The sequence below is a fragment of the Buteo buteo genome, chromosome 16 (assembly GCF_964188355.1).
Source record: "Buteo buteo chromosome 16, bButBut1.hap1.1, whole genome shotgun sequence".
In the NCBI taxonomy this organism is placed as follows: Eukaryota; Metazoa; Chordata; class Aves; order Accipitriformes; family Accipitridae; genus Buteo; species Buteo buteo.
Genome location: NC_134186.1, coordinates 13,723,916 through 13,739,995, shown reverse-complemented (window position 1 = coordinate 13,739,995; position 16,080 = coordinate 13,723,916). Strand labels below are relative to the sequence as shown.

At 42.5% G+C, this 16,080-nt stretch overlaps 1 protein-coding gene across 7 annotated transcripts in view; it reads right to left on the bottom strand.

Moving 5' to 3' along the window:
• The window catches only part of KCNQ1 (potassium voltage-gated channel subfamily Q member 1), a 372,410-nt gene extending 356,569 nt beyond the window's left edge, over positions 1-15,841 (bottom strand). For 2 of the 7 annotated variants that reach the window (XM_075047919.1, XM_075047920.1), the window contains exon 1: positions 15,350-15,841. In XM_075047919.1, the coding sequence (XP_074904020.1) occupies positions 15,350-15,741 (392 nt within the window). In that variant the 5' untranslated portion in view covers positions 15,742-15,841. Of the gene's footprint in view, positions 1-14,416; positions 14,538-14,623; positions 14,670-14,759; positions 14,880-14,973; positions 15,206-15,349 lie in introns of those variants that run through there. The other 5 variants (XM_075047926.1, XM_075047923.1, XM_075047925.1 and 2 more) reach the window with 5 other exon arrangements.
• Positions 15,842-16,080: the final 239 nt, after the last annotated feature.

Sequence of the window (16,080 nt, the reverse complement as noted above, 5' to 3'; positions counted from 1 at the left end):
TCCCAACTTCTTGTGCCCCTCCAGCCTTCTCGCTAGCTGGGCAAGAGAAGCTGAAAAATCCTTGACTTAGTCTAAACATTACTTGGCAACAACTGAAAATATCAGTGTGTTATCAACATTCTTCTCATACTGAACCCAAAACATAACACTATACCAGCTACTAGAAAAAAAATTAACTCTATCCCAGCTGAAACCAAGACTGCTTGGTAACACTCAGAGTTATGTACACATATGTGCTTACATAGGTGAACATCTAAACACACAATCTGGAACATCATGCAGCTTACTGTGCAACAGAGATTCACCTGACAAAGAATCAGAACAAAAATCCATTATTATTTCTTGATTCAGCTGTGGCAACAGACTTCTTTTTCTTTTATTAAGTGTCTGGATGACATTTTTGCCTTCTCCTCCCTAAGTTTTCACTGAGAAAATTATCAATTCAACATAGGCAAGCACTAGTTAAAAACATCTATAAAGTTTCAGTGTGGGGTGGAGGAATTACAAAGTTAAAATCCAATTAACATTTTTTTTTTTAATCACAACAAAAAATTACATTAAAAAATACTTAAAACATGCATTTGTAGATCTTTTTTCCCCAAAATTTACATAGAAAGGAAAAGAGGTTACTAAGCAGTAATTGGAGCTCTTAGAAATACAGAAATTACACGTACAATCCATCCACTGTAGGTATAGAGGCACCCCACCATAAGCTAAGTAACACCGCTTTGTCATATTTGGCGAGTGAGCCCATGTGGTGTTCCCTCTGCTCAGGACACAAGTATACCTGATGAAAGTTTATCTTTCCTTTCAACTCCCTATTAAATACAGAATTCAGTGCAAACAAATTATTGTGGGAAAGTGGGAAAGAGTGGACACAGTGGAATTTCAGCATCTTGGAGGTCTTCAGCTGACAGTAGATAACATTATTACCCATTGTTAGAAATGGCTCTTGATAAACACTTTCAGCTAGCAACTTCCACATACTGTGTCCTACCCATAGGCAAAACAGAGTCCTTCAACAGTAACCACAGAACCTCTCAGTGAAGTACCACACAAGCTCTAAACATAGGTGGAACAGCACAGAACTTGATAAAGGTGAGGACACTGCTCCAGGTCACCATTTGACACGTCACAAAAAAGGAGACATTAAGATAATCAGGTACGTTCAATTCTGGCAAATTTTGACAACAGAAGGACACTTCACTTCTGCAGTGTTGGAAAAGATACTGCATTAACTCAGACCCTGCAGAGAGACTGCTATGTTCTTCGATCTCTTTCAGCTTCACACAAACGACCTTGACGATTATTGAGAAGGCCTGAGTTTATCTGCCATGGAGAATGCCGTGGTTTTAGCCCAGCCGGCAACAAAGAACCACGCGGCCGCTCGCTCACTCCTCCCGCCCCCCTCCGGTGGGATGGGGGGAAGACGGAGAAGAAAAAAACCTGGAACCTCGAGGGTTGAGATAAAGGCAGTTTACTGGGACAACACAAAGGAATTACAACAACAACGGTACTAATGAACGAGTATACAAAAAGAGCGATGCACAGTGCAACTGCTCACCACCCGGTACCCGACGCTCCGCCACTTCCCCCACCGAAAGAAGGATCCAACCCCCGGCCCGCTCCCTATATATATACTGAGCATGATGTCACATGGTATGGAATAGCTCCTTGGCTAGCTCAGGTCAGCTGCCCCGGCTATGCCCCCCACCTCCCAGGTTCCTGTAAAAATTAACTCTATCCCAGCTGAACCCAGGACAAGAATCATACAAGTGCATGCCACCACATATCTGTGACAACCAGGCAGTACCTGGTTAAAGCACCTCCTGCACATAGGTACATCTCAGCTGGAGAAGGACCAGCCACTAGCAAGTCGAAGGTCATGTCAATTAACCCTAGTGACTGAGCAAGAGACAGGGCAATTTTGTCACCTGTTCACCTATTACAACACAACTCTTGATACTGGGTAACCTGTCTTGATGATCCCATTAACCAGCTGAATTTCAGGGACACAATCGCTACTGTTAATACCTTAGAGCTGGCTCATGGACTAACAGAAAGCCTAAAATTGCCTCATAAAAATAGTCACATGCCATGAGGAAACAAGTATTGCTCATAAAACAATCTGCAGGTAAAATGAGACTCAAAAGCTGAGAGATACAGAATGCCCTTCTTACAGATTTTCAAGGGCACAGCTATCACCCATCACTTGTGGATGAGATCATTCAGCTCTGTTAAGTCCTAGATGGGTTGACACCTCCTTTCATGGCGAAACTAAAAAGTGCTTGCAACAAAACCCATCAACACTGAGATATAGGAGAATCTATTCAACAGCATGCTCAGTTGTGAGTCTAACTATCTCCTACAAAGAGGGGTACCAGAAAAGGGGTGGGAGTAAACACAACACACGGGGGGCAGGGGGCCCTCTGGAGAAGGACAGAAATGAAGCAAATTATTTCTGGTAACTCTGTCCAAGATCCAGGCATCCGATATTTGCTATCAAGGATAATAAACTAGGCCATTCTCAAAAAAACCAGGAAACTACTTTGAAATGGAAAAAAAAAAAATCAAAGTAGAAAACACTAGTGAACAATGTAGACCCAGCTTCATGCATGCTAACAGATGGAGGAGAGCTCTAACAACCGAGATGCTCTCTAAACTTCCCCATAATGAGACCAAGGTATAGATCTGTTTCTCATGAGATACCCAAAGCACGCAAGGTCTTTGCTTCAGCAACAAGGCTGTCACTGCTCAGTATTACGATGCCAGGAGAAGAAACAGAAAGGAGACATTTTCCTTTGAAACTCTGATACAACTGTCACTTTTCTTAGCCGTGTGACAAGAGCCAGCCACCCACCCACCACAACCTGCTAGATCTCCATCAGCCACTCACTGTTAAATCAGCCTGTAAATTCAGATATAGTGGATTCAGATAAAAATCTACGATACGTAATGTTTCATCCCAAAGATCTTTGCCAGTTTCAACAGCAAGACAGAACAAACTGGATGGAAAGGAGCACTTATTACCACAGCAACAATGCATTGAAAAGTCTTAAAAGTTTAGTCTGGAGGAAAGGAGGCTGAGGGGAGACCTTATCGCTCTCTACAACTACCTGAAAGGGGGTTGTAGTGAGGTGGGTGCTGGTCTCTTCTGTCAGGTGGCTGGAGATGGGACGAGAGGAAAGGGCCTCAAGTTGCAGCAGGGGAGGTTTAGGTTGGATATTAGGAAAAGTTTCTTTACTGAAAGGGTTGTCAGGTATTTGAACAGGCTGCCCAGGGAAGTGGTTGAGTCACCATCCCTGGAGGTATTCAAAAAGCACGTAGACAAGGCACTTCAGAACATGGTTTAGTGGGCATTGTTGATGGTTGGACTCAATGATCTTGAAGGTCTTTTCCAACCTAAATGATTCTATGATTCTAAAATTTGACTCCATCTTGCTGTAAGCGCATTGAAAGGATCAACAGAGGAAGCATCTAAACAGCACATATCCTTCCTGTATCCATACAGCTAAAGCCCCCAGTCACAGGAATCTGGCCATCACAGGTACCACAGAGGCCAGATTATCTGCAGAGATGCCATCAACAGCAGAGAAGGTGGCATGTTTAACAGACCTTCATAGTGGGTTTTGGATTGAACTAACATGAAAGGAGAAAAGGTACTTGTGGAGAAGAAAGAGAAAGGCTGGGGACAATAAGAGTGCCAACCCTCCACCTTACACACACACACGCCAAATACAGAACTCAAGTGTCACAAGGTTAAGAAATTGCCCACCTCCCAGGATCTGCGCATACTCTTCCCAGGATCTGCACATATTCCTTTCACAGTGTGAATGCAGAAATCCTGGACACCTATCCCGCAGCAGGATCAATTACACCTAGATGAACCCTGATAAATATTCATCTAGCCTGTTCTTAAAGCCTTCCAAGGAGCAGATTCAACAGCCTTTCCAGGCAATGAAGTTCTTTGCTCCACTATCCCTCCCACGCAATAGAAGAAATTCAGAGTGTGCTTTAAAAACCATTACTTTTTATCCAATTCATCTGATCACAAAGAACAGATCTTTTTCCTCCTACCTAGAGCAGTCTTTTTTTGAAGACTTCAAGTCATCCACCTTCCACTGTTGTTCTTTATGCTAAGCTATCTTTCCTCAGATCACAACATCATGTTTTCTAGTCCTTGGGTGGCTCTTATTCTCCCCCAGACAGTTGTGGGTTTTTTTCAGTTGGTCTACACCTTTGCTGAAATACAGTACTCACAATTTCCATTTCCTATCCATACAGTACCAATTTCATCAACAAACCATGTTCATAAGCAAACAAGGGAAGTATCAAGAATCTGATAAAAGACATATGTGGCAACGTCTGGTTTTCCTCTAGCCAGAAACCCTTTTACTCCATCACAGTCTGAAATTAATTTGGCAGATTATTGGGTTTTGACCAATCCATGTTGACGGCTAACAAATGTATAAACTAATGGACTGATTTCCTCCAAGTGCTTAGAAATAGTTTGATTACTTGCTAGGTAGTTTCCAGCAGAATCCCTCAAGAGAAGAGTCACACAGCACTTTGCATACATCATTTCAATAAAAACAAACATAGACCACATGCAGGTTTCCTGAAATGAACACTGTTTGTTTGAAGAGAAAGGCATTTGATATAAAGCTTTCCTCAGAAAAAAAGAGACCACCTCAGCAGACACTAACAGCTAGTATCAAAACCTACTTGAATGTTATATACACTGCTTTATATGACATATAAGCTAGTGTTCCTTTTCTCTTACAGATACTATCCACTGAAAATTTCTAGAGATTATGCTTTTCTCATAGTACATTTTTGCACAGCTTGCTCAATTTCTCAGTTTCACTTTACAGTGAGACTTGATGAATGCATGTTTTATATTAAAGCCACGCCAAAAAAAAACCTGCCACAGAAGTCATCAAGAGAGGACCTCAGTGTTTGACAATCAGAGTGCAACAAGCAATTCACATGCCCCAAAATGGCTAGCATTAACACAGTACAGCTGCAGCCTTGCATTTGCTGCAAAACTTGCAGAATCCAAAAGCCTTGTTTTCTCCCTTATTCTTGTAGCATTTTTCTCATTTTTATGGTTCAAATACATAGCTGTTCAAATAAGATCATGTCATAATAGCAAATAAAACCTATGAAGAGCTGTCTTGAATGAAGAGAACTACAAAGGCATACAACTAACACGACCGTGTAAGACTTAGATGTCTGCACCTGTCATATACTTTACATACTGTTGAAAACAGGGAGCTCAGACTGTTTAGCACTAGGATGCTGGATGACCTGTTGACATAGAAAACATCAAGTGAGCATGTTTATTTTGTGTGAAGTGCTGAGATAATCCATTATCAATACTTTCTGGGTCACGGATAAGATAACAGCATAAAATCACATGAAGTTTACTCACACTATAGATAAAGCAATACACATTTATTTATTTACTCATTGACAGGTTTGACCACTTTTCAGTGTCTTCTAAGACAGGAGTGAAAAACAAACAAATCAAATAATCTCAATTAGATCTACTTAGGAGGAATATTAGGTGGAAAAAAATTTTAAGAACTATTTGCCAAAGTTTGTAAAGGACAGATAAAGCTTTTGTTCTACAGAATATAAACACCACTGATTCTTAACACAATCAGCACAGGGTGTTCTCTTTTTTTGAAGCCACAGGTTGGAAGATCTTGCCTCTTGTCTCTGTCCCCTATCTCCATTGCCCTGCACAGGTAATTGGACAGAGGCATTTGAAGGGTGTAAGAACGAGATTAGCAGCAGCAACTATTTCCTGCATCCATTCTCCTTTGCTCTTCTTGTCAACATCCTTACAGGAGACAAGGCACCTTTACTGTAGCCCTTAGTTGGACTGTGGTGCCCTCAAGGGTTATTGTGAAAAAGAAGAGTCTAGCCAATTCCAGCCCATTTTCAGATGACACAGTTTTGCTGCGAAGGCAATAGCTGCTGCAGGAAGAAACATATTCTTTGAAGGTAATTTCTTACTTCGCAGAAGGAAGACACTTTCACTACAAAGACTGCAGCCTTTGTTGTACTAGGGATGAGCAAGGGTTCTGTAATCTTTGCTACCAGCACCATGCATCTGCTGTTAATCCTACTGTCTTTGGAGAGAATCCAGGGAAGTAACCTGATGGATGATTTACATTCTGTTCTCGAACTGTGACCAAATTTCCTTCCCTATCCAACCCATATAAAATTATGCAATATTAACCCTGCAATGAAAAAAATATTGTTAAAAACTGAAAAAAGTTAAATGCATCCCCAAGACTTCAGGGAGTACGTTCACAGAGGAGACTAGTGACTTCTGAGCACTGGAGTTATACATATCCAAGCTAGTACAATTTTCTTGTGCCAGTTCAAGACTGCTGCCTGACAGTGAGCAGCTTATTGCAAGCGTGACCACTCTCTGGTCTAAACAGAGGGGACAAGTCTGTGTTCTTGCCTGGGCTAGTACACATGCAATTAGGGAAGGACAGTGGGAGAACCATTTATTTTTAGAAATCAACAAAAAAACTACTTGTGAGATGGCGAAAAACCCGGGTATATATGTTACATAACATATTGACTACAGGCAAGAGACAACAGCCATATGGACAAAGTAAAAGTTCATACAGAATTAGCACCATAAGATGCTTAGTCTTTCAGAAAAAATACCTTATTTTAAATAAAATAATTTTAACTAAGTTCTACACATCCTGTGAACAATGCCTGCCAAGTAATTTTAATTGCCCTAATTTGGGGGATGTGCATACAAGTTTTTGTCTTTATTAGTTGGTCCTTACCTTTTCTCTTTACTAGTTGCTCCCACTAGAAAGCAAATATCTATTCATATAGTGAAGTTAAACACACAACGGTCATTTCTTGCAGAATCAAAACAGATATTACTTCAACACATGTATTATACTTTCCTATTATTGTAAAAGAAAATGTATGCTCTATTTCTCTACTTTTTTCAGGGTGTGTTAGAGTAAAGCTAATGGATTATAAACAAGAGCACAACCTGGTAGGAAAAACAAAGATAAAGATTTGCTACTATTTAAAGATCTTAGTTCACTAAGAACAGTGTATTTCTCATTTGAAGTAAACACTACTCAAGTTATATAACAAAGCATTTGCTTTTTAAATAACCCCAGCAGAAAAAGGCACACAAAAGAAAAGGGATTCTATAGTTAGGAGTAAAACATTTCAATTTTCTATTACAAATATGACAAAACTGTATTGTCAAATGAAATATCATAAGTCCACTGGCATTAGCAAAACATGCAAGAGATTTATGTTCCTATTGAAAACTTAAATATGAAATTCAAAGATCAGGATCGATATTTGCAGAAGCAGAAGAAACTTAAAAGGATGCAGAAACCCTGTCCTAAGTTTATTTTGGCTTTAGTTAACATTTTTTATAAAATATTAAAACATCACATTGATTGTGAAGAACATATGAGAAAAACTAAAAAGACCTACTCTAGGCACATTACTATAAATATATAAAGGCCACCTAATGATTTGCAGTATAATTTCCTATTTTTGGTAGTTTATAACTTTCAAAGGGGTAAAATTCCAAGGCTGCAGTTTTAGTGCTTGATGTATTCCTTGCATAAAGTCCCACACACAGACACATTCTTTTCTTAAGCTCAAAAAAGGATTCAGCCAGTTTTGAGAAAATGTGTGTGCATTAATTTATGCCACTGGCAGTTCTGACTCTAAAGCAGTTCAGAGAAAAAACTTGCTTTTGTCATAGTGGTTGTCCTAAGCTCTAAGAAATCATTGGCTTCCCCTGTGCCTGCCTATTTTTTATTGTAATTTTTCCTGGTTCTAGGTTTTCTGTTGTAAAGTGTGGGTGTTAAGGGACAAAACTGCTATTTAAGAAATGTGGGACAGTACTTTTGGTTTTTGTGGAGTTTAGTTGTTGTTTTGGTTTTTGTTGTGATTTTTTGTTTTTTAAAAAGTACTTACACTATACCTACACACTTACCCAGGCCCTGCTTTGCACGTTGTGCAATTTCTTACAGCTCCTTGAACACAGAAAACAGCTGTTAGTTTACTATCCTGTACTATGAAAGTGGGAAGATGAAGATGAAAATCCATGTGTCCTCAAAAATTGACCATGCCAGAGAAGGGAAAAGTTCACACCAAACACCTCTCTAGCCCTCCAGGTGTGCACAAACTGGTGGCCAAAGAAAACTACTTCGTTTAGAGCAGCTTTAGCATTTCCTATTAAAAAGAAATAAAAATCACTGTCTAAAAACAAAGCAAATTAATATTAAGTTTGGCTACTAAAGCACTGAACACTCCCTCTGTTATTAAAAAAAAATAATGTACATACACACACACATATATATCTTTCTCGTAGGAGGTAAAATACAGTAGCTACTACCATAGTAGAATCTTGCAAATACATGTGCTCTCCCATTATCATTACTGGTATTATAATGGTTCACACAGGCCATTATGCCAGATGAAGCATGACTGTATGAGGAGAGCTAGTACCTTACCTAAAAACTCAGTTATCTACACATTCTTCTTCTGTAACTCAGCCTACCCATCAGGCTTTTTTGCAACTGGCAACTTTCCAACACATTTGAAACTTGTGTTGGACCTCTTGGTGGCAGGCAGAAAACACCTTGCCCCCAACAAGACACTATTTTCCATCTGGAACTCAATGAGCAAATGTTCACGGCTTTTGTGTTCGGCCACTAATGCACATTAAACAATCTATTAACACACAAAATTAATGAGGTACTGCCAAGTTTAAAGTCAGCAAAGCACTGTGCCTGTGCATAGTTCCCTACAGCATATGTTGGCACCATTGTTTATAATACATCCAGCGCTCAGGCATTTGGAGCTCAGCCTAATTAGCTCACTGCAATTGAATCTCAACTCTAGCCTTGATTCAGCTGCAATGAAAGTTTTCAAAGAGGTGTATCTATACAGCCTCGCATGTTTTTTCCCTGGCACTTGAAGAGCCAGGGCAAGGAAGTGTGCCAGAATTACCCAACCAACTATTTGACAGATATACAGAAATGTGAATAGTGCACTTACTGGTTTTCTTAAGATCATTCATGTGCAACTTTTAGAGGTAGAATAATTCTTTTCCTGGAGGAAAGCAAACACCACAGAAGGACTTGGAATGTTATACTGGAAGGATGATAGGAAAAGAGAGAAGGCCTAGCCCCAGGAAAGCCTGCCCAAATTTAATACATTTATAACTTTTACGTATGCATTCCACAGAGTTGTTTCTCCACTGCATGCAACCTGTCTCCACTGAGCTTTAGTGTTCAGAAGTTTACAGTCTTCTGCGTCCATCAGTTATTCAAAAACCTAAACATTAGTACAATTACAAAGTCTTTTTTGCCCCAACAGAACTCGTGCCCCTCACGCAGCTTCTGTGTCTGCCTGCAGACCACAGGACAAGATGACACTCAACAAGGGGTTTTTTTTCAAGTAAGCTGACCATATCGTGCTGTGCATTTCAGAACAGAGGTGGAATTTTTGTAACTATTGCTAGATACTGCATGCCTTCAAAAGGCATTTTAATTAGAAGATACCTAGTTTTTCACCTTCCTTCCCCTTCAACAATCAAAATACATTTCCAAAATCATTTTCATGCAGCAATCATTTAATGCGACAAAAGATGCAAAGATGGTGGTTTAGCCAAAGTGACTTCCAGATATAAACTACTAGTGGTTGACATTGAGAGGATCAGGTTTCCGATACTGTTTTTCTTTCTAATGACAGTCAATTACTAAGTAAACTTGGATAATTTTTTTTTCTCCATTTTTAGTCAATTATGCAGTTATTAGTATCTGCATTTCTTATCCTGAGAATTTCTACTGTCCCTCTTGGAGAGAGAAATGGGGAGCCCTCCTGACCTGTAATGACTCCTGAGGTCTTCTTGGCACAGACGTGGTGGTCTCAGTCACAGGACAGCCAGACAGTTCTCAGCAAAAATGAAACTTCTGTCAAGTTACAGATTGGGAAACACGGCACAATGCAAGAGTGGAAAGCTGTATATTGGCCAACCCAAATACTATCTCAATCACACAAGTCCTAAAGAAGCACCTTCATGCAATATTGTAGCTAAGGGGCTGCACTGTGGCATGCAGCAGGGAAGGAGGGAACAGCAAAACCTTTAAGTCACTTCTCCACCTCACCTGTATCCAAAATCTGCCAAGACTCAAAACTTCAATATTTGGCTGATCAGCAAACAGGGCTGACCTGCAACCACAACTCCTAAACATTAGTACACTATCTCACATGTACAACCAGCTACAATAATGGGACAGGCAAAAAGTCTTCCCTGCTCTCTGAGAATATGTAAAGTTGGCTTTCCAATCCCTTTTTGTCTCAGATAAAATCATTACCAAGCACATTGATAGATACACAGTGCTAGGCTGCAAAAACGTCCACTCTGATGCAAATCAAAATGCTAGACTGTGGGGCAGGGCTGGGGGGGGGGGGGGGAAGCTACAAGTATCACCTTGTTTCCACTTCATTTTTCCCAATTGTAGTCCTTGAGCACGTGCGTGACCTCAAGGATCTATATAAGCCGCTGCACAGCTGTAACACACCATGCTCTTGAAAATGGGAACTGACATATCGGCAGATTCCTACTATTACAATTGTATCTAGGATGAAGGGATGGGAGTACTGGACTCCAGTAATACAAATAAACGCTAAATGCTGGTTGCAAGCAACAGAAGCTCATAGACAAAAGTCATATAGAAATAAAACAAACATTTGTTTGCATCAGTCTCTGCATGACACAGAGCACAATATCTCTCTCAAACATGCCAAAACAAGGGGGCCAATTTGACCTCAACTAAACTACCTCAGTCTTGACCAGACCAAAAAAAGCTGAACCTGGGTCTTCCTGCAATTGACTGCAGCAGAAAGAATATGACTGCAATCAAATTATTTTTCTTTCCTTCCACTTAGAAAAACCATGCTTATTTTGGAGGATTTAAATCTCCTTTTTAAAATAGAAGTAATAATCTGAAAGTCTGATTCCAAGCCCCAAAAATGCCTAAACATCCCAATGTTCATGTCCAAAACATAGTACCTTGTATGTTTTGCCCCTTTTTTCACTCAGTTTTCTCAGCCTGAAAGAAAACTTAGTCATCTGTGAGCACATGCACACAGTGATTTATAGATCTTTTTTGTTCCTCAACAGTTCACACACCAGTTATGAACCAGGTTTGGAAGTATGCTTGCAGTACATTTGGAAACATGACAAAAATGGGATTTTAAGTTGGAGTCACGCTTCTTCCTCGCAGTATTGTATGTAAGCAGCACTATGTAAACACTGCATTGCCTTATTGATTACTGTAAGTCCTGATACATACGCAGCTGGAATATTCTATCTACCCTTGCTTCTTATCTTTGCACGCATACACATGCAGCCACACTTCTGAGAGTTTGCCGGCTTCTAGAGACCTGTCTCCCAAATCTCAACCACTGGCCAGTCCAAGCTTATGTAAACATCTTGGGATTTGAACAAACTCAATGACAATCATTGCCGATTAAACCAAATGTTCAATTTACTTTGCCTTTGTATACAAGGTACACGCATGCAAAGATAAGATAGAAGCTGATTATCTTGCATGGTAACAAAGGAGAGCTGCCATACCGGAACAGACCAATGGTCCATCGGTTTCCAAATTGTTCCCTCTGGTAACGGCCAATACTTCAAAGAACGTGGGGAGTCAACACGCAGTGTATGTTGCCAGAAGTTTTTATTTGCCATACTGAGAACAAGAAAAATCACCAGAAAGCTTATAACTTAAGTTTCTTCAGGCACATTTTAAGTTGTTTTATTTTAAACTACTTAAAGAAGGTGAGAAGAAGCTCTTCCCTCATGCACTTACATCTAAAGTAATTTTATAAAATATCTGAAGACTTCACTTACTCTTTACAGTCATTTCCAACACTGGGACAGAGTCTCAGTATTTCAGCAGGCCACTACAAGGGCAGAATTAAAGCTTCTTTTGTCCCTCCACCTCTCTTCGCATAGCCTGAAAACTTGATTTGTTAAGGCCATAGAACATTTCACTTCTCAAAGCCACTATCCCAAGGTGCACTACTATGATAAGTGTGATAAGATGCCATAGCTCCGAAGGTCATTGAGAACAGTGGCACTCAGCCATTTCCTCACCTCTGACAGCCAAGGGGGGTTTAGTAGCTCTGGCAGGACATTACCATACATGCAGCCATACCACAGGGCAAGCTTTTGCTTGCAAATTCCAAGTTTCCAAGCAACCCCAGTTGTGTTTGGAGAAGCCATGCATATAAATGTTCAGCTATTGAGCACGGTTTACTTGCATTGGTAGAATTAAGTGTACGTATACTGCATACTTCATATATTTAAATGAAATTTAATACAACATCAAATCAAGTCACGCAGCTGAAATAAAAGTTTCAATCATCTCCACTAGTATTTTTAGGCATGTTTTTTTGAGTGGTAAATTAATAGCTGATTCCCCATTCCTTCTCCCCACACAGACAATTTCCACAGCCTATAAAAAATCTAGTATAAATGAGGTACAATAATTTTTTTCTTATTCTGCTCACTTGAGATGTTTCTGCTCTTTGGTCTGAGCAAATAAGACAAATCTCAGAAAAGACCTGAGCGGAGTTCAATTCATTTAATCAGCAACTGTGATATCCAATTATCCTGCAAGATTAAGATCAACAAGAGAGAAAACATACATTTTGCATTTTGGAAAACAGGTATTTCAGCCACCTTTTGAAAGAAATAACAATTCAGAAGTAAACAAGTCATTGGCCTGATCTGGTACAGTAACCCTCTATTGCTGTACAAGATAACCAGATTCCATCCTTTAGATCAAGGGGCACACGAGGGGCTTTGCTGCACACCAAAACATACAGCGATCTCAACAATGTGAAACAAACATAGCAATATAGAATCTGTGGATTAAAGCTCGGTATTCAACTTCCCTTTTCTAAACATTATAATATAAAACTGAGGAAAATCAGTTCTGAATATCAGTTCTTAGCTATTAGTACCACTGACTAAGTTTCCTGAGCAGGAAAAGAGTGTGACAGGCAATCAGTAGATATAGCTCTTACCACTTGACAAACAGTGCTTCAACAATCAGCCAGAGATACAGGTCCAGAACAAATTACATTAGCTATTTCAGGAGTTGTTTCCAAATTCAATCATTTCAGCATATAATTAAGAACACAGCCACACACTCCGCAAAATGTAGAAAATGAGTCTTTTTCTTCAGAGTCCTAAGAGAAGGAATTTGCGCAACACTTAGAAAGAGGCTTGAGAATATTTACTGCCACTGTCATTCACCATTGCATCAGAAGAGCTCTTCTGGAAAGAGGGGAAATGCCAGGGCTAATGCTTACAGCCTGGATAAATGTGTATTGGGGGGAGAGACAGGCAACGACTTCCCATCCGTATTACAATCTCTTTCCTAAAGTAGAAATGCAAAATCTTAATTCTTGCACAGATAGGATTAATCCATACTGCTAATACTTGGGGGGGGGGGGGGGGAAGTTAAAATTCAAGCTAGAATCTTAGGTAAAGGGATCTAACAGGGTTTTTTTCAGGATTTTCCTACGCCCACTGTAAGGTTTAGAGAAGATTAATTAAGATATTGAACACAATTTACTGTCCCTTCTATACATAATTTAAGACACCTGAAAGAGGTCAGAAATCATAAAAGATGGCTGCCTAAAACTCCTCGGGGGGGGGGGGGGGGACGGGGACGGGGGGGACGGGACACGGACGACTCCTATTCCTGAAAGTGTTTTACATTGTTCAACCACAACTATTAGACACTTCATAATTATGGCCATTAGCTGTTTTGTCATCTAATGGCATTATCATAATGCTAAAGAGAATGGAGCCCACAATTATCTCAGCAGCTGCACATAGTCATCTCCCAATTAAATACATTCAGATGACAGCTGTTTTCCCTCCACTAAAATAAAGTTGGTACCACTTACCTGACTACCTAAAGACTCTAGAATCCTCAAATATGGAATATAAGCAATCAATCTTGAATTGACTTAAAATAATAGTTACTTAGAAATACAATTTAAAATCTGAATACCATAATTAGATCATAAAAACTGATTTTTATCTAAGTCTTCTGTCTTAGTATTTGGACCATAAAATATCTGCACCTCTAGCTGTTATAATAAGCATGTATATACGCATGTAACATATATATATGTGTGTATGCATGCATACAATGAACAGACACCACGATTCTGCCTGACCTTATTACCTACATTTAATATATGCAAATTGCCCAGGGGTCATACAAGACTGCAACATCTCGATTAAAAAGTACTGATTTCTCACGAAGGAACTTGTTGAGATCCTTGTGCGCTACAGACCTACCACGCGCTGGCTCAGGGTGGATGCCGTGCTCCATAGTGAATATTACACCCAAAGCAGTTTTCAACTTGCCTACAGCTAAGCGGCTTTAACATCTTCCAAAAGTCATCGTCCCCCTTCCTGTCTAAAAATAACAGCGATATTATTGTACACGACAGGACAGGGAGTTAGAGCAAAGGCAATAAAAGAGACAAGGAAAAGGAGCATCACCTGTCTCTCGTTCTCCTCCACCAGGACTGCAACACGGGTAACACACCTATTCAGTCAGAAACAGATGCTGTGCAGTGAGCTGGAAAATCAGGAGTCCCCGCACTAAAAATCACTAAAGAACGGACGACACTGTTACCTACTTCATTTCCACGCTCAGAATGAACAACTCATTTCAACTCCCAGGGTAACTTTCTGAAGAAAATTGCCTGAAGCCAGATCCTGCTCTGCCTGACAGATGTCCCTAAGAGCTCCCGACCTGAAATACAGCATTTCTGTTCAAAATGAGAGAAACTTCCCCCCCGGAGCGTGGCTTTTTCTTGTTTTGCTTCACACCTATGAAAAAAAACCACCTCAGAAGACCACATCTGCAAGACGTCCAAGCCTTGAGCACCGGGCCGGTCTGGAAAGCTCCGCCACTGAGGAGACCGCCGGGGCTGCCGCTCTCCCGCCTCCGCGGCGAGGACGAGCCCTGTGAGGGGAGGCGGGGAGGGGGCACGGCGGCAGCGCGGGAGCCGTCACCTCACGCTTCAGGCACGGCGGGCAGGCGTGAGGGGCAGCCCGGAGAGCCCCTCGCACCGACGGCCGCGCCGGGAGACGGTTCCCCCGCTCCGGGCAGCCGCGGCTCGGCGCGGACAGCGGGGCCGCCACGGCTGACAGGACAAGCCGCTGTAACGGGAACCCGGCGCGGAGCAGGTGGGCCCGGCGGGCGGCGGGGCGGGTACTCACACGGTGAAGTGGTACACGAAGCACTTCCAGCCCGTGGGCCGCTCCAAGAAGTTGTAGACCCTGCCCTGGACGCTGCTGCGGCTCAGCAGGGGCTTGCGGAGGCTGTAGATGGAGACGCGGGGGTCGAGGCTGACGGGGGGCCGCGGACAGTCGGCGTTCACCACCACCACCTCGCTCTTCAGGCGCAGCGGCCGCTCCGGCTCCGGGCTGCAGCCCGCCGGCGGCTGCCCGCCCTGGGCGGCGGAGAGCGGGGCGTAGTGGGCGTTGGGGGTGCTCTCGGCCAGCTCCAGCGCCGAGGGCTTCTTACCGGGCGTCATGCTGCCTTTCCTGGGCAGCGACAGCCGGCCCAGGCTCCGGCTTTTCTGCTCGCCCGGGGGGGAGCTGGAAGACATGGCTGAGGGCACCTCGGGGAGTCCGGGCGGCGCGGCGGTGTCAGGGCTGCGCTGCCCCAGGAGCTGCGAGCCGGCGCCGGGCGCCCTCTCCCGCCGCCGCCGCTGGCCCGGCCCCCTCGGGGGCGGCTCCTTGCCGGGAAAGGTGAGGGGAAGCCGCGGCGGGGGCGGGCCCGGCCTGGCCTGCAGTCCCGGTGCCGCCCGCCGAGAGGCGCTGCTCGGCGGGCCCAGGCCGGCGGGGCGGGAGCTGCGCAACCTCAGCGAGGGCACCCGGGCGACCCTTCAGCCTCAGCGCCGGTCCCGGCACCGGCACCGGCACGCCGTCTCTAGGGCTGCACCTGC